This window comes from Pollachius pollachius (assembly GCF_949987615.1).
Source record: "Pollachius pollachius genome assembly, chromosome: 14".
Taxonomy (NCBI): Eukaryota; Metazoa; Chordata; class Actinopteri; order Gadiformes; family Gadidae; genus Pollachius; species Pollachius pollachius.
This window is the reverse complement of record NC_136947.1, coordinates 1,557,824-1,582,807: the sequence shown is the minus strand read 5'-3', so window position 1 is coordinate 1,582,807 and position 24,984 is coordinate 1,557,824. Positions and strand designations below refer to the sequence as shown.

General features: G+C 47.6%; 2 protein-coding genes across 2 annotated transcripts in view; both read left to right on the top strand.

The window, feature by feature from the left end:
• Positions 1-11,614, top strand: part of glis1a (GLIS family zinc finger 1a) — a gene marked incomplete at its 3' end in the record, with an annotated part of 28,636 nt that extends 17,022 nt beyond the window's left edge. The window contains exons 6-10 of the mRNA XM_079750526.1: positions 1,496-1,661; positions 3,441-3,600; positions 9,380-9,531; positions 10,016-10,114; positions 11,469-11,614. Of these exons, the coding sequence (XP_079606652.1) occupies positions 1,496-1,661; positions 3,441-3,600; positions 9,380-9,531; positions 10,016-10,114; positions 11,469-11,614 (723 nt within the window). The remainder of the gene's footprint in view (positions 1-1,495; positions 1,662-3,440; positions 3,601-9,379; positions 9,532-10,015; positions 10,115-11,468) is intronic.
• Positions 11,615-21,192: 9,578 nt separating this feature from the next.
• best4 (bestrophin 4) lies at positions 21,193-24,702 on the top strand (the record flags this gene model as incomplete). The annotated part of the gene is made up of 9 exons (XM_079751685.1): positions 21,193-21,344; positions 21,435-21,535; positions 21,768-22,001; positions 22,286-22,440; positions 22,694-22,771; positions 23,233-23,385; positions 23,500-23,580; positions 23,775-23,929; positions 24,489-24,702. The coding sequence occupies 9 exons, from the start codon at positions 21,193-21,195 to the stop codon at positions 24,700-24,702; spliced, it is 1,323 nt and encodes a 440-aa protein (XP_079607811.1).
• Positions 24,703-24,984: the final 282 nt, after the last annotated feature.

Genomic DNA, 24,984 nt, shown 5'->3' with positions numbered 1-24,984 from the left:
TGTTGGTTGGTTGGTTATTTTGGTGGTTGAGTCTGTGTGGTTGGTTGGTTAGGTGGTGGTGAGTTGGTTGAGTTGGTTGGTTGGTTAAGGCCAGTTCATAGTGCAGTTGTACCATACACTGAAGCGGATCAGACTCTGCTGGGTCGGCAGCAACGGAGATGACTCTAAACGCAGAGTAACGACTCTGCGGACGCTGCCTTTGCAGTTTCTGCACCAAACTATTTTTGTTGCGACTGTGCGTCCTGTTTGTGTACCGGTGTCTGAAAAGCATTGCTCGCCTTGAGACCTCCACATCAGACTGAATAAGAACTGCTTCTTCCTGTATACACCTTATAATGGAAGTCTCCTGTGCATATTTTCCATTTAGCATTAAGAAGAAAATAAAAAGATGCATTTCATCTGAAACCGGAAGCACTGGAAATGGAAATGGCTGGGAGGTTGGTGTAATGGGTGTGTGGTTGGTCGGGTGTGTGGGTGTAATGGATGTGTGGTTGGTCTGTGGTTCGCGTGGTGAAGGGTTGGTCTGGTGTTATGGGCGTGTGGTTGGTTGGGTGTGTGGTTAGGTCTATGTAATGGGTGTGTGTGTGGTTGGTCGGGTGTGTGGGTGTAATGATTGTGTGGTTGGTCGGCTGTGTGGGTGTAATGATTGTGTGGTTGGTCGGTTGTGTGGGTGTAATGATTGTGTGGTTGGTCTGTGGTTGGCGTGGTGAAGGGTTGGTCTGGTGTTATGGGTGTGTGGTTGGTTGGGTGTGTGGTTAGGTCTATGTAATGGGTGTGTGTGTGGTTGGGTGGTTGGTTGGTTGGGTGTAATGGATGTGTGGTTGGGTGTGTGCACGGCAGGGTGTGTTGTTCTGGAGATGACCCGTTTTGGAAGCTGCTTTGGCCCACGGGGTACGCTGCCTTAAAGCTGCATGGTACACAGGGCCTTTGTTCTAGACCATTCTTGGATGCTTGTCACCCAGAGAAAGTTGGGGATTTTGGTCACCGGGCTAAAGCTGTACCAAAGTCAAAAGAAAGAACAACAAAAGAATGAGAACCAGGCATCTTCTACAAAGTTTCCGTTCTGCCAGAATGAAACAGTAAGAATGGCCGCTGTGATGAGAACACACTGCATCTTTAACAGATCGGAGTAATAGAGAGACAATAAGCAGGACAATGCGTTATTCATCTGCCGTTGGGTGAATACATGTTGTTGTTATAGGGAGCTCAGCAGCGGCTTTGATCAAATTGCACATCTTCGCACTCAGGCACGCAGATTCTGCGCTGTTTACGGTCGTACTGGTGAATCAAATTACTATTGAAATGCCCTCTCTTGAGCCTTCCCCAACAATTGTAAATCAAATAAAGACGATAGATAATCAAAAGGAGATTGTGTTCAGTCCTATCTGTCAATTTCAAACTAGATGGACAATTCGTCGTGCACTATTAAACTAACTAATTATGTTGAATCCCTCGGCTAACCCCTCGGGGTATCTTCCTCTCCTGTCTGCCACAGGCCTCGCTGCCCTCCATGTTGGAGTCGGACATGCGGAGCTACTGTCTCGCCCGACAGCATCTCCACGTCTCCGGCGGTGGCGTCGTCGCCGTCGGCAACCAGCAGAACTCTGCGGCCGGGATGAAAGGCGACCCCTCCCCCGGGCCCGGCACGGACGGCTTTGCAGGTCGGACGCCGTCGTAGTCGTAATGAAAATGATAACAATGATGAGGATGATGAGGATGATGATACAAAAGCTTTATTTATTGAACCCCTTGCACACATGACGATGCAGCTGAAGGTGCTGCAGGATACAGAGAAAATGCGCAAAGTAATGACAGAGCAAATGGACCGACATACGGTAAAGAAAAAAGCAGATTGAAATCCTGAGATTGTGCAGGGTATGGATACAGATCGCGGGACAGCTACAACATTTCAAGGCAGTGTACACGTAAGGAGATCGGATAGGTTACCATGGCAGCACGGCTCCAACATTGAAAGAGGGAGGATAGATGTAATATAATGTAGACTATTATTAGAGTTTAATTGATGACAAAATCTTTAAAAAAATCAAAGGAAATTCCTTACTCTGAAGCTTGTTCACACTAAATTTATCTTAACTTTTCAGCTTGGACCTCAGTCTTTTATTCCCTTCTCCTTTCCAGTCCTCTCCCCTGCTGTCCTAATCTCCTCTCAGCGTACCGTCTTTTCGTCTCTCCTCTCCTTTCCTCTCTTCCCCTCCTCTCCCCTCCTCTCTTGTCCTCCTCTCTTCGCTCCTCCTCAACTCCTTGTCTTCTCCTTTGCTCCTCCATTCGTGTATTCTCCTGTCCCCCTCCTCTCCTTCCCTCCTCTACTCTCCTCCCCTCCTCATCTCCTTCCCTCCTCTACTCTCCTCTCCTCCTCTCCTTGTCTCCTCTACTCTCCTCTCCTCCTCTCCTTCCCTCCTCTCCTCTCCTCCTCTCCTTCCCTCCTCTCCTCTCCTCTCCTCCTCTCCTTCCCTCCCCTCCTCTCCTGTCCTTCGCTCTCTGACTGTAAACACTTTTTCCAGCCAGGCTCTCGTTTTCTTCATCTTCTCTCTTCACCCTTTTTATTTTGTACATGCATTTCCTTTGAATGGCTGAACCGGGCTCAAGAAACTGTCAGCCACGCAGAGTCTCAGCTGGCAAAGGAGGAGAAGCAGGGGGGCGATCAGGGGTGGGGGTGGTGGTGGTGGTGGTGGTGGTGGTGGTGGTGGTGGTGGAGGTGGTGGTGCTGGTGGTGGTGGCAGGGATGGACGGTGGGGTTAGTGGTGGTTAGGACCGTCCAAGAGGGAGCTGTCCGGGTCGATTACTTCAGACTACTTGCAGTTTTTACCCAGAAGAACCTTTGAGGGCAAAGCCTCGGAAACGGCGCGCTGTTCGCGGGAGCTATGTTTACCCGGGCTGAGACAAGTGTGTCAGTGTTTTTAGGGGTGAGAGTCGCCCTGGAGGGGCAAACGTTCTTATCCAGCTACGGCACGGCAGTCGTACCGAAGAACCGAGAGCACTGCACATACTGTATAGATTATGACATTGTGCAGCAATCCCTGTTCCTATGATCTGTGCGTGTGTGCGTGTGCGTGTGTGTGCGTGTGTTTGTGTGTGTGTGTGTGTGTGTGTGTGTGTGTGTGTGTGTGGGTGTGTGTGTTTGTGTGTGTGTGTGTGTGTGTGGGTGGGTGGGTGGGTGGGTGGGTGTGTGTGTGTGTGTGTGTGTGTGTGTGTGTGTGTGTGTGTGTGTGTGTGTGTGTGTGTGTGTGTGTGTGTGTGTGTGTGTGGGTGGGTGCCCGCGTGGCCGCATGCATGCTTGTGTGTTGCATGTCTCAACGAGTGCGTGTGGTTGTGTGTGTGTATGTTTGTGTGTGTGTGTGTGTGTGTGTTAAAAATAATTTAATGACACACCATTATGTCTCCTACACATCGGGGGCCGATGTCGTCCGTGTGTCTCGCAGACATGTACTCCGGCAGCGCCGCACTCCACAAGAGGCCGGGCTCCCAGTACCTCCCCCCCCCCCCAGAGTCCCGGTCGGGGTACCCGGGAATGGAGGCCTCTATGGGGGGCGCCGACAGCCCCCTGCCCTCCCTGACCAGCCCCGGGCACACGGGAGCAGGGTGAGTACAGATATATACCCAGATATATATCTATATCTATATCTGTCGATCTACAGATCCCCCCAGGGGACACTTTAGGTACACGTGTGATCCTACCGTGAATAAGTGGATTCATGTGTTGGGGGGGGGGAAGTGTTTTACAGAGTGCTGGGTCTCTCTGTGAGTACGCTCATCGATAATGTCAGGGTTGATGCGTAACTTGGAAACACGGCCGCCTCTTACTTCCAACTTGAGGTGAATCGAAGACAAATGTTTTTCGCACGATTTCACCAGTTAATCAACGTGTGATGTGAACCGTTCTTCACACCGTTCATATCTGCAAAACACAGGTTCAAACTCAACACATATGCTTCTCTTGAGCATTAATACGCCATGTAGGGTTAAATTGCCAAAAGAGACAAAGAGTGAACTGTGAAACTTGGAAACGAACCCTGCCGCTCAGCATTCTTGTTTGCGATGCCTTCCTTTTCCAAACCCTTTGCCAGTCCACTCCGTAACTGTCTCTACCTCCAACAGCTTTCCTTTTGAGATATGATGAACAAAGGAAACTAAACACTTATGCCGTTCGTATTCATGCTTGAAAATATAATAGTTGTACTTAAATTAGGATGTATTGTGTGGACGCAGAGGGGGAGACTAGAAGATAGAAGATATAGAGCGAGGATAGAGTTAGAGGATGAAGGGTAAAGGGTAGAGGGTAGAAGATATAGATAGAGGATAGAGTTAGAGGATAGAGATAGAGGGTAAAGAGAAGAGGATATCCATCCATCTATCTCTACCCATCTATCTGTATTATTCATGGCTTACATCACATGTGTGCAGTGCGTCGGTTATTTCCTGGTGGCCCTGCCTTACTCATTTCAAGGATTAAATGCCCACTATGCTCACTCACTACTTCATCTACAAAGCATGTTTGTAGAAAGGGAGGCCGGTAATGAGTGTGTCACCGTAACTAGAGTTAATGTGCTTGCGGTCGCTGTGATTGGCAAAGAGAAGGCCATGGCACGTGTGTGTGTGTGTGTGTGTGTGTGTTTGCGTACGGTTGTGTATGTGTGTGTGTGTGTGTGTGCTGGCAGCTCCGCTAAGCTCATGTCACACAGCACGATAAAGTAGAGCGAGCAGGGCCCACAGTAGTCCCAGTTGAGGGTCCAAGGCCGCGGCTCTGCCCATAATTAGGCAGCAAATCTTTTCTGATTTAAGCCCTGCTGGTTATTTTATTCAGGTTGGCAAAACACACACAATAACAGCAGTGTATCGTGGATTAATATCGAGTTGATTGTGCCAATTTGACATTTTGAGCGATAATACCGACGTCTAGGGACCTTACTTTCCAGTGGTGCGTCCAGTAATCCGGCGCACTTTCTTATTTCTTTCCCCTCTTTTTATTTTTTTTTCCCCTTCTCATGTCGAGGATATTTTGATGAAGAGCGACATTTTTCTCTAAACCTCACACCCGGTCGCACAGTGCATCGATTCAGACGCTGAAAGGCCTTAATAACATGCTTTCCAAACGCAGGGGATCACACAGTCCACAGTGCGGCCGCTGTGTGTGCAGCCTCCATCAGAGCCCGTCCACTTTGAGGACCTGTTAGAGGCCGCCCCGCGAAACGTCCTCGTGCGGCACAACCTTCACGTTGACCTGAGGGCGGTGGCTGCGGCCACGGCGAAATAGCAAGGCAGCAACGCGTCCCCCCCGTCCCCCCCGTCCCTCCCTGGATCCATTGACTAAGTGGTGCGTCCAACAAGTGGAAGTAAGTCATCTTTTAGCGCTCTGAGCTCATAGTGAGAAGGAGGAGTGCGGTTCAGCGTTCTGACATCCCTTAATTATTCCACCTTGGCAGAACCTTCCGCAGCTCAGCCTCCGAGGACAACCTGTGTGTAGAGTTCTTTAATTTTTGGACTTGAAGCTTGTTTTCGTGCTTTGCGGTCTTATTACATTTTTTCGTGCTTTTCGACTTTTGAGATTGCCGTGTCAGGTTGGTTCTCACTCAAGTGTGTTTACCCTCTGTAGTAGCACGATTCACGCAGTGTGTGTGTGTGAGGGACAAGGCTGATAGGGGAGCATGGCTGAGAGACGCGTTCCAACAGCTGGGGTTCTCAGAATCTCTATCTTGGGAGAAAAGAGTCAAGCCCTCTCTGGCTTTCTGATGAATTCAGGACTTAGTAACGCAAACCATCAGAGAATACTACAGACTACACACTCACACCCTCTGGAAGGCATTTAGTTCAACAACTCCCACCAACTAGTGATCTGTGAGGGTACTACAGGTGACCTGAGAAATTATTTACAAAAGCCTCCTAATTTTTGTTTTTATAAAAGCAATGTGAATGGTATTTCTGGAATAAAATGCAATAGACGGTAACTAAAGAACCTTGTTTCGCTTCATTTGAGAAGTCACTAATGAACTTGTTACGAAACACCTAACTTTCCGTCGGCCGCAGGCCTGCAAACCCTTTGAGACGTTGGACTGAGCTGAGAAAGAGGGGGAACATGTGATTTAGTCGACCTCTATCCAGACTGCAAAAAAGATCCGCTGTCCAGTATTTCGAGTCCGCCCTGTTTGCTATGCTAATGGCCGCTGACCGGTGGTCAGCCTATCACCTGGAGTGGAATCACCTGGCACTGTGAGGGGAGGAGCCAGTACTTTTCCATCACTCAGCTGATGGACGAGATACGCTGTGGGAAAGCAGCGGTGGCGGGAAATCTCTCGCCACGCAGCCGAAGCTGAAAATAGCGGTGTCTTTTGGTGGCGTCCAAATAAAGCTCTCCCGCTAGGCGTGACTGGCCTCGGCACGGCCGGGGAGAAGGGACAGCGGTGGAGGAAGGAGTCGCAGGGCCGCGGGAACGCACAGCGCCGGCCGTGTGATGACAGTGCTGGGAGAACTCACCCCTCGTTTCACTAACCCCCCCCCACACGCCTACACACACACACACACACACACACGCACGCACGCACGCACGCACGCACGCACATACACACATACACACACACACACACAGATGCAAACACACACACTCTCTCTCTCTCTCTCTCTCTCTCTCTCTCTCTCTATATATATATATATATATATATATATCTTTCACACATACACATACACAAACACATACACACACACACACACACAAACACAGACACACACTCAGTGAAGGAAAGCAGCTGGTAGTCGTTAGAGAGAGGGAGAGAGAGATACAGGATGGAGAGAGGGAGAGAGAGAGAGAGAGAGATGGAGAGAGAGAGATTGAGAGAGAGAGAGAGAGAGAGAGAGAGAGAGAGAGAGAGAAAGATGGAGGAGGGACAGAGAGACGAAGAGAGCAACAGTGGAGGTGATGAGGTGATGACATGGAAAAAAGAGCGTGAAGTGAGGGGATTACATTCTTAAAAAAGAATGGTGGCAAGGGGAGAGAGAGAGGGAGAGAGACAGGGAGAGAGGGAGAGAGAGGGAGGGAGAGGGAGGGAGAGAGACAGAGAGAGAGAGAGGGTGAGAGATGAGCAAGTGATGAAAGGGTTTAGTTGTGAAAATAGAGAGAGGGGAAAAAGAGGACCACTGTAACAGTTTCCTGAAGTTGTGCTGACAGTTTTTTTCTCTCTCTCTCTCTCTTTACCTCAGGCGCTTTTTCTCGCTGCGAAACCTGCGCGATGCTGAAAGCACGCAGAGACACACACACACACACACACACAGACACACACATACAGGCGCACACATACAGACGCACACATACACGCAAACACACACACAAACACACACACGCATGTACACACACACAAACACTCATGCAAACACACACACACACACACACAAACACATACACACACACGCACATACACACACACAAACACACATACATACACACACACGCGAACACACACACATACACGCACACAAACATACAAAATCACACACACACACGCAAACACACACACACACTAACACACAGAGCGACCACAAAAAAAGATGTCGAATGGGTTTGTGTATAGGGGGAGAAGGGGGGGGGGGCTTAAACCGCGGCGCTGTAGACATCCCAGCCATGTTCAGTCGAAGCATCGCGGAAGAATGCGAGCGGCGCATTGGGGTCTTTCTCAGCGAGCCGGGCGACGGGGGGAATGTTGCCGAAGTGGCCGGTTCTCCGGGCGCCTTCGTCATCGCCGCCGCGGACCAACAGACGCCGTATATCAAAGGCCCGCTGTGTTTACGTTACCTTGCGCTAAGCCCAAGCTTTATGACCTCGTCCAAACCGCCCGCCATCTGTTCGTCGTATCAGTCCGCTTAAAGCAAACAAAAAAAGGCCACATCTGATTAATTTGCACTTTTATTGTGTTTTCTTCTGCGAAAAGGGCTGTTGGATTTACCGTAATTCCAGTTGACATGGGAATAAAGGGACGGGGGGGGGGCGGGCGAGACGAATGATGGATATGTAAAGAAATCCCCAAATAGTTCCTCTTTTAATGGCCGGTCGTATGGAAGAAGAAGGGGGGGGGTGGGGGGAGAATAGGCCAGGAGTCATCAGTATTTCTGACAAGGCCTGGCTTGTTTATGAAGCCCTCTGAAGTCCCACCCCCCCGTCAGGCCCAACCCAAGGCCGGCCAGCCACCCCCGGGGAGTAGTAATCTGGGCGAGATCATCCAAGACTCTCCAGGCCTGCATGAAATGGCCCAGTGCGTGCTTTTTCAGAAACCAGAGTGGGGGGGGGGGGGGGGTTGGAATGGGGGATGAAAGTCAAATACCATACTGGGACTTTTTTTCCTTTTTTTTTTTTACGCTTCCTATCTCCTTAGGGAGAGATTCCAATGCTTTTTTTGTCGTTGTTTTTTTCGACTTGGCTCCACTGACTCACTGGTTTCCATGTTGAGTCAGAGTGCTGTTTGCGAACAGTCAGCACATTCCGTCACCATGGCGATGGATACAGGTTTCTTTTTTACAATGAGTGCCTGTATTTACTCTCCCTCCTCCTCCTCCTCTCCTCCCTCAATGGAACAAAAAGGTTTTACTTATAGGTTAAACCAATGTTTGGTTTTTGGGTCTTTTTTGTTGTTTCTTTCCGTACCTGGTAACAGTTGCGGTGCAGAGAGGAAACTAAAATGGTGGACATTGTAACAATTATCTTCTGACAACTGACGGCTATCAAAATGCGCTACAGCCGACGGGATCTCTCTGTTCAGTGTGTGAGCAAACAGCGCTCCAAAGAGTACAAATGATAGTGCCGTAGCAGTAGTATTAGTAGTAGTATTTTTAATAGAAGTACCTTAGCAGTAGTATTAGTATTAATATTAGTGCAAGCATTAGTAGCCGTATTAGGTCTATTTATAGTTTAGTTTATAGATTATAGTTAGTAGTAGTTAGTAGTAGAAGAATAGTAGTAGTAGTAGTATAAGGTATATTAGTAGTAGTGGTAGAAGTAGTAGTTATAGTGCTCATCTAGTTATTTTAGAAGTGTGCAATCTTCAACATAGCAAACTTCTAGAACAAAAGCATCGCAATGAATAGTTTGCTCTTGTTGTTGTGGACGACTGCATAGAAAGGAAAGCCTCAACGGTTGTTTGTGTGTCTGTGTGTCTGTGTGTGTGTGTGTGTGTGTGTGTGTCTGTGTGTGTGCGTGTGTCTGTGTGTGTTTGTGTGTGTGTGTGTGTGTGTGTGTGTGTGTGTGTGTGTGTGTGTGTGTCTGTGTGTGTGTGTGTCTGTGTGTGTATGTGTGTGTGTGTGTGTGTGTGTGTTTGTGTGTGTGTGTGTGTGTGTGTGTGTTTGTGTGTCTATGTGTGTGTGTGTGCGTGTGTGTGCACAGACTGACCTCTTCCTCGTCGTTCCTGGCCCACGGGGCCCCGGCCTCGAGGGCCAGTGTTCCGGACGGCCCGGCCCCCCCATCTGACCTTCATCCCGGGGTCAGGGCCCCTCCTGGTGGCCGGGGCCACCAGGAGGGGCTCCCAGAGCACCCAGGTGAGCGGCAGCACTGGGGCTTCTGTTGGGGGGGCACCTTGGTTCAACACAACAATCGACGCGGTTGAAGATTTGTGTTTTGTGTACAAACAATTTATTTGCATTCTTTTTTTTTTGTTATTTAAAGATTGTATTCTTTCATAATTATTAACAGCAGCTTGGATGAAACCCATCAACCATATCTTTCGTATGTGTATATATTATTATTATTATTATTATTTATTTATTTTTTACCCAACATGTGTCTATATATGTGTATATACTTATATATATATATATATATATAAAGTATATACACCCTAACTACACAGCTGTATACCATTTTTAAGGAGTGTATATATACACTTCTTAAAAATGGTACACAGCTGTGTAGCGGTGATGCTCTACCTCCATTACCAACTTGTTTTGTTTGTTTGTGTGTTGTGCAGGGGATTCTTTGCTGTTCATTCTGATCAAATGTGTGTGTCTCCCTGATCTATTTAAGCGTGTCTTTACGGAAACGAGAAGATGGCTCAACCCATAATAGACGGAGATTTCGACGTCACCAACTATCTCACCAACCACTTGGCATCATATTCGACCGGTAAGTCAATGCAAAACTTTTAAAACATTAGATCTATTGTTGTTTAACATGTGCGTTTATGTGTTTGAATCATGGGCAATTCTGTGCTACTGGTTATGAAATACTTTTTTATATGATTCTCTTTAACAGCAGTAATATTTCTTGGAATGCAGGCTTCATTTCCCATGAGGCCTCTTCTTATAAAACAGCTCCCATAACATTTGATCCACTATCCATTTGCTTTTAAAAGAAAAATACATAAATAAAAGGTTGCAGGTTTTATGTGCATGAATATTTGCTTATAGTTGGAAATGCAGTTGCCTCTCTGTTTGTATGCCAGTTTTAGCTTATAATGTTTTGTGCCAATTCTGTCCCAGTTGCCAGAAACCTCGGCCGGTACTACTTAAGGAGAATGAACCCCATAACTCGAAAGTACATTGCACATTGTTGTTTTTATGAATGTTCTGTCAAATCTAGTCTTATTGTTGCCAAATAGTGGTTATAAACAAAACATTATTTGAATTACAACTACTTTGCTGCTTTTGAGGAGTTGACTCTCTCTTCTTTTCTCTGACACAATCAATTTCCTCAACTTTGCAACTTTCACTATGTCTGTAGAAGGCAGGAAACCAAGACAGACATTTCCTGCCTCTGGTCGTATCCTCTTTTCGCTGCTATTGTTTGATAACCTATTGACCTTTGACCTTTTTGTTTTACCAAAATGGACAGATGGAGATGATGAAAAGTATCTCTTCAGCAGTAAATAAATGCAACAAATAGCAACAAATAACACAAACGATAGCCAGCATTGCAGTAACAGTATGAACATCATAACATCGGTACTTGCCCAATTAGCTAATTTGTCCATTTGCAAACATCTGAGTCTCTGACCGTATTCAAAACCGTGCAGTTCAGTCACTCTCTGCTCCCTATAATGTGAAAACTTTATAGTACATTCTTCAGGGACCGGGGGGAATAGCGGCAGTAATTATGGCCTTGAGGTGTAAACAAGCCAACCCGTGTTTGACCTCACCAGATGAATCAGAAGGAGATGAAAACCGCTTTGCATCATGGGATATAGCGCTGAGCAGTTATGCCCTGCTTGAAGGGTGCATCATGGGTATAAAGTTGAGTGCATTGTTGAGGGCAACCGATTTGTACACTGAGATTTTGAACACTGATTTTGAAGTGTTGATGTCCCAGTTAGTAAACAATTAAGAGAGTGCCACATTCGGCCTGTGTTTGTAGCCAATTAGCAAATCCAAATAAGTGCCTCCACTGGAGTGATTTGACCGGTGAGGATCTTGAACGTTCACGCCCAGGCCGTCCTGCCTGCCCCTAACCCTCTTTCTTTCCCTCTCCTCCCACCCCCCAGGGTTTGATTTGCTGCGGGACCTCCAGGGGCAAGTGGGCGGGGGCCACTCTGGCTCCGCCCCCTGCCCCGATGACAGCTTCCTGTTCCAGAGCGGCGGCGTCGATCGCTACCTCAGTCAGATCTACTCCATCTACCTGGACTCCTGATGCCCCCCACTTCAATCAGCTCAAACTGATTTTTTACCCGACCAAACGGTTGCTGACATGTTAGAACGCTATTTCAAATTTCACGTTTCAATTAAGAACTGCACCAACATCCCTTTTCCCCCCCCCCCCGATGTAGTTCAGATCTTCCAGGGTCGGCTGGTGTGTGGACAAGTTACTTTGGGGTCATTACAGTACAATGCCTGGAGTCGAAACAATCCTGACGAGTACCTGATTGACGCCTGTATTGAGCCTATCGACACCAGCTGTATCAGCGTAGGTGTTTCTCTATCCATAGCAGCACTCCTTTAGAGGGGGCATACCAACTCCACACCAGTCTGTGTTTTCAGCCCATCACGGCCTCCCGTGTAGCCATAGTCATCAGAGACCGAGTGCAGCATGGGAATAAAACACATCATCATGAGCGTACTGTTCAACCATGACCGTGACGGGTCCCTCTAACCTGTAATCGTTTCCAAGTGCCGATGGGCGCTTGTGGCTCATTTGCCAGGTTTGGATTAATTAGGCGCTCTGTTGTAATGTGTCATCTGGCTTAGTGTGGTCAGAGTGGTGAACTCCCTCCATGACCTCATCCATTCTTTCATCGATCATCATTTGTACGTTATATCGACGGGGATCTCTAGCAAGGGATTTTGGACCTGCGACCCATCTCTACCCTTTTTCCCTTGCTCGTACACTTTTCTGGGTGAGAATTGTCCAGCCGACGGGCCGGCTGACTTTGGAACAACACCGCCCCCTGGTGTTCAAAATAGTTAGTGGCCCGTTCTGAACTGTTGCGCGAAAGACGCAAAGGCGCGATGCTTGGACGTTTGACTGGAAAGTGACTGCTGATGGATTCAAACGGATTCCACTCTATTATATCTCTTTACCTTGTTGTCACCAACAAATGATGATCCAAAAGGACCAATAATGTTGAACAAAGGTCAGACTGTTCAGCTGTAGCCAAGACTGGACAAACATTTACAAAATGAGACATAACGAACACTATACCGTTTTTATAGCCTATAACCTACATTTTTTATCACATTTTTATGTACTATGTTTTTCAAAAGATTTAAAATGTTTTCCAATGCAAGAGAAGGAACAGTGATATTTACATGCACTCCAAATATGTTTACATTGACTTTTATCGAATGATCACGTTCAAAATGTTTGCTATTATTATTGCATGTAACCATTATGCTGGATTATATGAATCTCTTCAGCCATGTGTTTCTTCTTTATAATTCCGAATCCTATAGACCCCGGTTACAGAGAAACTTTACAGCGCTCACCCAGCAGATCGCAGTGCAACCTCGTCACGCATCGACAAGTTTGTCTGCAACCTGTGCGCTTTGAATTGAGCGCAGTAAATTGATATGCCCGGGGGCGTAAAGACACACACACACACACACACACACACACACACACACACACACACACACACACACACACACACACACACACACACACACACACACACACGGGAAGCTGAATTTCCACATTTCACTTTGAGTCCAACAGAGAGCAAAGGGAGTGACACACCCTTCAGACGACATTGGGGGAGGTGGTGGTGGAGTTAAAGTGATGCGGAGCCGTCCACGCTCCATGTTTAAAACATAGATACTATCGCTTCAGCTCTCATGGGGAAGTCATAGCAGGGAAAGCAACAGGTTGCTGGCATGGCAATCAAAGGTAAGACCAACTTTAAATACGCTTTATTTCTAAGTGCGTGTTAGGGCTACTATTGATGTGAAATTCAATTGTGAGTATTTAGAGCCGAGGGTCATGATTTATTTACGGTCTAGTTTTTGTCATTATCAATCAGCAGCCTTGAAATAAAAAAGAAATATGCGTACAGAAATAACTTGTATATTGTGCTCACGATCCTATTCATAACACCAGGCTATACTTTTGTTGATGCCTCTACTTTGCATTCGTTTGTGGATAAAAACATGTTTTAAAGCATAGGGCCGTTATCTCTAAGGAAACTATCGTCTGCCGGGAGGACGTAGCGAGAAGCATTGTTACAGAGTGAGATCATGGGTACTCCAAAATATAATCTTCATCTCACAAACACGAACACACGCACATACACACATGCACGTACGCACGCACACACATGCCTGCTTAGACGCACAAGCACGCACAAACACTGACACACGTACAAACACACGCACACGCACACACATTTCAAGAGGAGACGTTTCCAAGGAAGCCACTGTTTGGATAACAAGGCCTCGTGGGCCATTGCTCACGAAAAAAAACCTAGTAAGGATGAGTGGCTTCAAACAAACAAAGCCATGCGTGCGCGGGAGTTTGTGTGCGTGTGTGTGTGTGTGTGTGTGTGCGCGCGCGCGCGAGCGATTGATTGAGTCCGATTTCAAATCCAGGTGAGATAGAATGTAATTTATCAATGTTTGAAACATGTTTGCTTTGCGTGGGTCTACCAACATGTTCGGTGGTGGTGGTGGTGGGGGTTAGTAAGAGGTCATCCATAAAGTTAACCTTTGCACCACGTCGTCATGGTGTCTGTAAATCATGGTTGACGGGATAAGAATTATTATTAATCAACAAACTGTAGCAATAGCCTTCCACACAGGGTGGTTTTAAAGTAGGAGAAGTGTGTTTATTTAACAGCATGAGCCTAAACATGTGCTTTCTTTCATCATTGTATTTATGTTGCTGCTAAAGTGATGGATAGTATCTGTTTTCATGTTGCATGCAAGCAGCCTTCCTTTCTTTCTTTGCTACTGATATTACAATAGAATGAGAAAAGAATACCACAAGACCAGTGACTTCAAGATAAAATGCCATTTAAACGGCATGTTTCCTCTGAAACTCTCATGTCTGTAGGCCTATTCAGCAAAACATTATCACAACGTTAGAGAACATAGTGAAACCTGTCATCTTTGAACAACTAATCAGAAACTAAACCTCATGAGCTACAAGAGGAGGAGCGCCGGTATCTCTAATGTTGGCCCAGCTGTCTTTAATTGTCCTTAATTGTTCTCATTGACTGTATAGGTATCTCACGTTCTTACCACGATAGAGTTGATTATCCTTTACAATATGAAGGCTCCATGGATATGGTATGTTTGTACGTCCACATTTTGTGTCGGGGCTTTATCACTACAGCCCTTATCGGCTCTGTCAGAGTAACGTTTGACCCTTAGCTCTAACGATAAGGATTGTGTTCGATGACTACTCCTAACTCTTGGCCAAAGCCCATCTCCCACACAAACACACACACGCACGCACGCACGCACACACACACACACACACACACCGTACCCCGCCTTCCACCTTGACTGTACTGCAGCTTTCCAACGACCTCATCAGGGTGGAGAAGGGGCATGTATGAGGTCATCCTAATATCTCCCCCCCTCTCTCTCTCTCTCTCTCTCTCTCTCTCTCTCTCTCTCTCACCCTCTCTCTCTCTCTCTCACCCTCTCTCTCTGTCTCTCTCTCTCTCTCTCTCTCTTTCTCTCGCCCTCTCTCTCGCCCTCTCTCACTCTCTCTCTCGCCCTCTCTCTCTCTCTCTCTCTCTCTCGCCCTCTCTCTCTCTCTCTCTCTTTCTCTCTCGCCCTCTCTCTCTCTCTCTCTTTCTCTCTCTCTCTCTCTCGCCCTCTCTCTCTGTCTCTCTCTCTCTCTCTCTCGCCCTCTCTCTCTCTCTCTCTCTCTCTTTCCAATGGGGACTTCCTGTCTACTACAATAGGAAGTCTCCACTGTGGAGACTTGCGGAAATAAATTAATACACATAAATAAACAAACAATATATAAAAAGAGTCAGTCACCCATTTGAAATTTCCATATGTATCATATAGTCATTAGCCTTATTAGCGTTATGAATAAAATGTAATATATATATATATGCGATTGAACCGACGGCTGAACCATGAGCCTGTGTTAGCACTCGTCCCTGCTCCCATGATACCTTCTGTCGGACCGCTGTTCCCTAGACGTACCCGTCACCATGACAACGCCAACGCCAGGAACAACAACCTGGCTTCCAGAGTGTTTGTTGCTAGGCGCAGGTTCCCATCAACTTATGCAGGTCTCTGGTAGAGTTGATCGCCATCTGGTTGTGTGCGTGTGCGTGTGTGTGTGTGTGTGTGTGTGTGTGTGTGTGTGTGTGCGTGTGCTTATTTGTGTGTGTGAGTGTGTTGGAGTGAGAGAGTTGTTTGTGTGTGTGTGTGTGTGTGTGTGTGTGTGTGTGTGTGTGCTAGGTGCAGGTTCCCATCAACTCATGCAGGTCTCTGGTAGAGTTGAACACCATCTGGTTGTGTGTGTGTGTGTGTGTGTGCTTATTTGTGTGTGCGAGTTTGTGAGAGAGTAAGAGAGATAATGTGTGTATGTGTGTGTGTGTGAGTGTGCTTATTTGTGTGTGTGAGTGTGTTAGAGTGAGAGAGATAATGTTTGTGTGTGTGTGTGTGTGTGTGTGTGTGGGAGAGAAAGAGAGAGAGTGTTACAGGGATAGATGGTGCGTGCGTGTCTGTAAGAGAGCGAGGGGAAGAGAGAGAGTGAGAGAGATTGTGTGTGTGTTTCTGTGTGTGCAAGTGAAAGAGAGAGTGAGTCAGAGAGAGAGAGAGAGAGAGAGAGAGAGAGGGAGAGAGAGAGGGAGAGGGAGAGAGAGAGAGGGAGAGAGAGCGAGAGAGCGAGAGAGAGAGAGAGAGAGAGAGAGAGAGAGAGAGAGAGAGAGAGAGAGAGAGAGAGAGAGAGAGAGAGAGAGAGAGAGAGAGAGAGAGAGAGAGAGAGAGAGAGAGAGAGAGAGAGGGAGGGAGAGAGAGAGAGAGAGGTGGTGGAGGATGTAGTGGAGAAACAGACTCAGCGATCCGAGCTCCCCCCTCAGTCCACAATAACTCATCCACGTCGTGTGCTGTGTTTTGGGTCTGACCCCCCCCCCCAGAGCCAACCTGCCGCTGGGCTCTCCTGCTGCCTCTGCTGGGTCTCCTCCCCGGGGGCCCGGGGGGCCTCGCCCAGGCCTGCGTCTGTCCGCGGGCCACCGTGGTCACCCGTCTCCCCGCGGAGTTACCCGGGGGGGCCTGCTGCCTCAACTACTCCGGCTCGGCGCTGGGTCGCGTGTCCTGGCCCGGGCTCAGCATCGACAACGACAACGACAACAACAACAACAACAACCACCACCACCACCCCCACCACAACGTCAGCCGCCTTCGGCTGGAGGTCCTGGACCTGTCCCGCTGTAGCATCACCCACATTGAGCCGGGCCCCCGCGGCCCCGCCGCCCACCTCCGGGAGGTCCACCTGCAGCACAACAGCCTGGAGGCGCTGCCCGAGGACTTCCTGGCCCGGCAGCCCAGCCTGCAGGTGCTGGACCTGGGCTGGAACCGGCTGCTGGAGGTCCCCGAGGGCCTGCTCCGGGGCTCGGGGGCCCTGCGGCGGCTGGGGCTAGCGGGGAACCGCCTGCGCTCCCTGGAGCCCGCGGCCGCCCTGCTCCGGGGGCCCCGGCTGAGCCGCCTGGAGCTGGAGCTCAACCCCTGGGACTGCTCCTGCGGCCTGGTGGAGCTCCTGGCGGTCGCCACGGCGACGGGGGCCAACGGGACCGTCTCCGGCGGCGGCGGCGGCGGCGGCGGCGGCGGCGGCGGCGGCGGCGGCGGCCCGTCGGCGAACCTGACCTGCGCCTCGCCCCGGAGGCTGGAGGGCGTGGCCGTGCTCTCGCTGAGCCCCGGCGCCGTGTGCCAGCCCCCGGGGCTCACGGCGCTCTTCATCCTCCTCCCGCTCCTCCTCCTGGCCGGCCTGACGCTCTGCTGGTGCTGCGGGAGGAAGAGGAGGAGGAGGGGCGACGCCGCCTTCGGCTCCGAGAAGAGGAAGAGCAAGCAGAGCCAGAGGGCGCCGGCGGCCGGTTTCCGCGACCGCCCGCGGAAACCGGCCCGGCCCGTCGCTAGCGGCGACCCCCCAGAGAGAGGGGGCGGCGCCCCAGAGAGAGGGGGCGGAGCCCCAGAGAGAGGGGGCGGGATCCTGAAGAAGCAGCCTCCGCTGCGCCCTGCCTCCCCCCTGCCCCCCTGGGACCTCCCCCAGGAGGCGGAGCCGAAGCCGGGCTCCTCCCCCTTATGGGACTCCCGCCCCTCCGTCAGCTCCGCCGAGGGAGGGGGCAGCGGCCTGGGACTGCCGGGGACCACGGCGGCGGGCGGGGGCGGAGCCGGGGGCGGAGACAGCGAGGGCGGCGGCCGGGGGGAGGAGCTAGATGACGTGGTGAGCGTGAGCGAGGTGCTGAAGGACTCGGCCAATCGGGAGAAGGCGTACCTGGCGCAGTCCACGGAGTACTACAGCCTGCTGCCGGGCATGGACCTGGGGGGCTCGGAGCACGGCGACTACGAGGGCGTCGACCTCGCCTGACCCCGCCCCCCCGGGATGGGAGAGAGGGTGTGGTTGTGAGTGTCAGTGTTTGAGTGGGAGTGTGTGTGTTTGTGTTTGCGAGTGTGTGTTTGTTTCTGTACCTGTCTGTCGAAGTGCATGTTTTTATTGTGAGTGTGTGTGTGTTTGTGTGTATGTGTGTGTGTGTGTGTGTGTGTGTGTGTGTGTGTGTGTGCGTGCGTGCGTGCGTGTGTGTGTGTGCGTGCGCGCATGCGTGCGTGCGTGCGTGCGTGCGTGCGTGCGTGCGTGCGTGTGTGTGTGTGTGTGTGTGTGTGTGTGACAGGGAGTGAATGAATCCTGTGCTTTTCCACTGGGACCTGAGCAGCAGGCAGAGAGACATTTGACAAATAGAGTCAACCTTTTCAAAAAAACGGCTTATTTTTAGTACAGCTCAGGTTTTTTTTCGCACTGAATGTTACAGCAAGAGGTTTCAACGTTGAATGTATTTAACATTTCTGCAAGGCTCCCGTTTCATTAACCCATGGGCAAGACAAACCTACGCTTCCCTGACCTTATTTCATTCAAATTCATTTTCACGCCGGTTTTTCCAGAAGAATGTCCTTCAATGTCCATTACATCAGGGTCTGAGAACAGGCTGGCGACATATCCTCACACCTTCCTCCACCCTCACAGTATAGAAGGCTAGTACATACAGTACCTTTGACTAAACAATGGGGTCTAATCAACCGGGTCCAGAATGTACTATTGTTAGTTGGATGTAGGGGTTGTATTTGCCAAGCATTGTGGTTGTGTAAGCTTATTGATGATTGTGCAGAGTGTCATGTGGAATTTCCTGGAATTGACAACTAAAAACCATATTTAAGTCCTTCAAATGAATCTTTCAGGATTCCCCTCATTTCATTTTGACTCATTTCATGTATTTGACCGTAAATTATTAAAAGTTCTATTTCATGGTCCAATGGGTTTTAGCTTTGTTCATGTTCTTTTGTTTTTTGTTAAGTTTATCTAAAGATATTTCTAAAATAAAGCTTTTTGTAGAATTTATGTCCCTGTTTTGGAATTGATGGTGATGTGATCTTTAATTGTCTATAAAACAATCACAGAAAATAAAATGCCAAAATGATGAACAAATATATAGGCTATATGAACAATGATGGCTCTTATGAACAAACAGGAAAGACCTGGTTGGCTCGAATAACGATGTTCTCTGATATCCGGTTACGACAGGTAGGAAATAATATGGTAGGAATGTATCCTAATCCAGTCATGACTATACCTGAATCCCATCCCTGCTTTGCGTAATGTAAGGGGCAGTAATTACAGCATTGGGCTACAAACACAAAACTGCCTTTCTGAAACCTTCCAAAAAAACGGTTGCAGTTTTCTCTTTGCAAAGTGTATGTTCTACTACAAAGACACACTACTCATGATGTTGAAGAGCCAATCATCGGTATGTTACTCTGTAAAGTCCACCACAACCACATATACAACACTTTGTGAACATGGACAAACAAAAATGCAACTAGGGTAATCGTTTATTAGAAGGGCTGTGCATAAGACTCACCTGACACAGTCATATGCATGTCACTTGTAGTGCACGAAGGAGTCTGAATGCTTTAGACTGTTGTCATCAAGGGTCATTGGGTCAATTATGTATTTTTCAATGCAAGCTTGACACCGTTGGAGATGGCTTTGTTTCACATTAACCGAGGCAATTTCACATTAACCGAGGCAACATAAGGCTGTCATGATGAGGCCATTAAAACCAACCGCTTATGAATGTTAGCCTATAAAGACATTGTGATGTCTTAATATCAAGTTACCATAACAAAGACATTGACAGTTTATGTTGTCTTGCTTAATGTCAAGTTTTCTCTACAAGGGTGAGGGTTAGGGTTAAGGGCAAACCCTCTCAAGCAATGTAAACCTTGCATTAAATATGAGGTATTTGACCGAATGACGCTAAGTTACAACAGTCATCAACATTCTTCAAGACTCCTCTTCATGAGGAGTCAAGACATGGTGTCGAGGTGATGACCTATTGGGTCAGCCTTATGCTCGCCCCTCCAATGAAGTGTTACCAAAGATCAAATGGTTGTCTGTATGGTTATCCAACTATTTAAGTAAAAATATATTCTTGGATGTAGTATTAATTGCCACAACTATAATGACATCCAATCTAAAATATGAATAGATGCAGAGATTTGATATCTGACTGATATAGCTCCAGGTTTGTATTTATTTATAGTATACATATTTATAAAATGATAAGCTATAATACCGTTACACATTATAACCGATCAAATCAGATCTCACCACCGCCATCTTGTGGTTAGAATATAAACGTCACTGTATCAGATGAATGATAAAAAACACAGCTGCATATGTGACAAATACGTTATTAATAGTCAACCACAAATCTTGGATAGTGTGTATTCTAATAAGGGGGCGAAGAAGGATGGATTGCCTTCATAAATATCCACTGTCAGAATAGGCAAACTGGAAAGGATAATAAAACCGCCCAGGAGGAGGAAGCACTAAGTTTGACAGGAAAACGATGTGAAGAACAAATAAGACAGCTGGAATGGCCAATGATAAACCCAGGGTGTGTGTGTGTGTGTGTGTCTGTGTGTGTGTGTGTGTGCGCGCCCATGTGTGCATGTGTGTTTGTTTTCAGGAATAGCCTACATTATGTCATGAAGTTGTATAGTGCTTGCTAAATTGCCATTGTGGTGCATTCATTCCAATAACTTACTTACTTACACAGAGGTACCTCAGTTGTCATGTCTACTCATACAAAGAAATGGAAAGGAAATGTTTAACATATTTATCATGCTTTAACAGACATTCCTTATTCAAATAAATAAAGAAATTAACCTCTGTGCTACAAATTGCTTATTGAGGTAATTTGTGACTCTGTTATGAGTAACAAATTTTATTATTAAAAGATCAAAATGTTCCCCAATTATTAGCTAATGCTTTAACTAACAGCTCATGGTAGAACTCGTAGACAGGATTCCCAGGCTATAAACTGTGAATGATGTATAGCGGATCATGACATTCTGACAGGGAGGTTTAAAAAGAGGCCACAGGGAACTCATATTGTCATCAGTAGAGCTAGCAGGCAAGACTAATCATCAGCCTCATCCTTTGTATGTCAGCTGTTTCTAGTCATTTTGGCCAACGACAACCCATACTGAGTTTTTGTCTGAAGTGGGTCTTGCTGTTTTCTAGGACTTCCGGCCATGACGGTGTCCTATTCCCTGGAGGTGGCCAACGCTCGATTCGGTGTCTTCTCCAAGCTCCTCTTCCGTTGGAGAGGGAGTATCTACCGGCTGCTCTACAAGGAATTCCTGGTGTTCTGTGCGTTGTACACCTTTGTCAGTGTCTTCTACAGGTAAAAGCTTTTATTTGTGTGTGTTTCGGACACACTGACCCTTTTGTTTTCTGAATCTGGCGTTGAGCACTGGATCTCTTCTGTGTGCAGATATACACTCACGTCAAGACAACAGGACCTGTTTGAGCGCATAGCCCTCTACTGTGATCATTTCACCAACACCAACTTCATCCCAGTCTCTTTTGTGCTGGGTAAGCACAACTCCATTTTTTCCATCAAAGTCTCTTAATCCACTCCATAGATCCGTGATACACAAAATTCCTTTTAAACTTTTGTGAAAGTTACGACTTTTCCTAAGAAGGCCTATCGGGAATTGAATCAGAGTATTTGATTAAATGTAATATAATTCAATTTCACATTTGCATTACATCGTCCCAAAAACGTTTGACGGCTATCTCTCAAAAACGGTTACAACCTCCACAGGATTTTACGTGACCTTGGCCTTCAACCGATGGTGGGGTCAGTACACCAGCTTCCCGCTGCCCGACAACCTGATGATGGTGGTGTCTGGGAACGTGCACGGCGGGGACGAGCGGGGACGCCTGCTCCGGCGCACGCTGATGAGATATGCGCACCTGTCGTCTGTCCTCATCTTGCGCTCCATCAGCACGAGGGTCCGCAAGCGGTTCCCCTCCCTCGACCACATCGTGGACGCCGGTGAGGAGCCCGCAGCTGCTGTGTATATAAACTTGCTAAATCCGTGTTCACGATATATATTTAATCATAATTTCTCATCAAAGGCTATATAACTTCTGAACCCTTTTCGGTGAAACTTTTTAAAATTATTCTGATACGGTTCTAAAACTAGCTTAACTTCTTAATTGCCTTTGCATTGTTGACTGTAGTTACACCTTTTCCCAAATTCAAAATGCCCCATGGCCACGGATCACGATGCATGGCTTCGGACTGCAGATCGATTACAAAGCGCCTTGTGTACGCAGGGTTTATGACGGCAAAGGATGGGGAAAAGCTGGAGTCCCTGAGCTCTGACTTCAACAAGTATTGGATGCCCCTGGCGTGGTTCTCCAACCTGGCGGCCGAAGCCAGGGAAGAGGGTCGGGTCAGGAGCGATGTGGCGCTTAAACTCCTCATGGAAGTAGGCCTACGTTTTCCCCCTTTAAAATTGGAAAGAAGAACGTAATAACTTGATTAATTAATCAAAGCTGGCCTAGTGTGATCTAGTAGTGTTTATTAATTAGGGAGAAATTAAATGATATACAAAAATGCAATATATATTATTATATGATTTAATAATATATGTATTATAATATTGTATAATATGAGATAATCTAGTATTAAATAAAACAAAAGTAGGCATGCGTTTAAACCATTATCCACTATGTTCACAGGAGCTCAATAAATACAGAGCCAAATGTAGCCTCCTGTTCCACTATGACTGGATCAGCATTCCTCTGGTCTACACGCAGGTATGTACAACGCCCTGAACGACGCTGTAATCAAATAATAAAAGATAAGACCTTCTGAAATACTCTGGTGACCTATGGGAGGCATCACATGTTAGGCTCGAGGATTGAGGCCCACAGATGGAACTTCCTGGTTCACAAAGTAAAAGCCCTCCCTTTAAATCCATTCCTATGTTTTTCTATTTTGGTAAGTTTGACATTCATGAGTTGATTTAACTAAGGACAAGAAATCAATTTTTTTCGCTTGCCATCAGGGGCGTAGGAATGAGTTTAACATTGGGGGGGACACATATCGGAAACCTGACAGATCCGGTATAATTTTTAGGTGGGACAAATGCGCCTGTCTCCGATATTGAAGGGGACACGTCCCCTCCGTCCCCCCCCGGTTCCTACGCCCTTGCTTGCCATTAACCTTTTGTGATGAAATGTGTGACTTCATAATATTATGGTTGCTCTCTACACAGGTTGTGACTGTTGCAGTATATTCCTTCTTTGCTTTCTGCCTGATCGGACGTCAGTTCCTAAATACGAATAAGGGCTACAAAGACCATAAGATCGACTTGTACGTCCCTGTTTTCACACTGCTCCAGTTCTTCTTCTACGTCGGATGGCTCAAGGTATGTAGGTATATATACCCAGACATGGGGACACCCCCGCGCCGTCTGCGGTGAGTTCCTGTTATGAGAGTGGTCGCCCATATACCTCGACCGGGCTGTGATGGTTCCATGCAGGTGGCCGAGTTAATCATCAATCCCTTCGGAGAGGATGACGACGACTTTGAAACCAACCAACTGATAGACCGAAACTTTCAGGTTGTTTATTTTGTTCATTCATTTTGTATCATTACGTTTTCGGGGTTTTTACTGCAATTTATATAAAAATATATATTTTATTTAAAAAGCAGCCACGCTAAGAGAAAGATTCCCAGGCCTTTATTTCTCACCAGAGCATATTGCGGGTCGGGGTTTGGTTCCAGTTTCGCGTCATCTCTCCGCTCTCATTCCAGGTCTCCATGTTGGCTGTGGACGACATGTACCGGAACCTTCCCCCGACGGTGAGGGATAAGCACTGGGCCGCGGCGGGCCGCGCCGCGCCTTACAGCCAGTCCGCCGGCCCTGGGGCCCAGAAAACCGCCTTCATGGGCTCCACCTACGACATGAGGTGAGCCGTCGGGTTGCTCCCCCTCTGGGTTCAGTTCAGCGCTCGTCTTTGTCCCGCCAGTGGGGGGGGGGGGGGTGGATTGGTCTGTTACCCAGCCGTCATACGTCTGTGAGGAGGACACCCCCTCCGGCGGAGACACCAGAGGAGGTTTTGTGAAAGCCCTTTAATCTCATTACATGTTGTGCGGCTGATCGTGCAGGACTGGGCTTCTTCTTACAAAGCTGGGATCCCCCCTCAGTGCAGCTCGGTGGTCGTCAGTGCGAGACAATGAATTGTCTCTTTTGCACAAAAAAAAACGTTTGTGATTACTGTTGCTGAGTCGGATAATAAAGCCAGCAGGAATAAATCCAATGTATAGCCCTAACTTAGTTTCTTCCCTTTTTATTTTCCTACTTATTTAGCACGTATGCTTCGGCGGGATAAGTGTGCAAATTAAACAAACACAAACCAGGTGTGGTTTTTTTTAAGAAGTTGGCAAGCCGCCATTGACGTAATTGATGGCCCTAGTTAGGTTCACCATGCTCTGTAATAGTGGTTCTGGCCTCTGTGTATCCTACAGGATGAGCGCTGAGGATCTTCAGGTCCACCCGCCACAGGAATCCTCTTCGAACATTCGGATGCTCCAGCCCAGGGGCTCCCTTGGAGACGTGTTGGAGGGTGTTTGGGAGAAGGGCAAGGGAATCATTCGAGGGGCGAGCCTCCCTTCCTTGCTGGAAGGCTTGACACACCCGGTCGAGGATGGCTGCGTTAACGGCAGCGGCGATGAGGTCTGAGCCCTGACTCAAGAACATTAAGAGGAGGTTTATGCATTTGTTTAAGCTTTCTACAGTCTGTTTTTGTTACAATAATGTTTTTGAAACATGATTTATTTATTATTTTATTTCTAACCTTACATATGTTAACCTTTATATGATGCATTGTTAAAAATAAAATCTAATAAATAAAATTTGTTATTAATTGAAATCTATGACTGTGCAATATTGCAAACTTATGGTTCACGGTTGGATAAGTGAAGCGATAGTAGCGAAGGACTTTTACTTTGAAATTAACAGGAC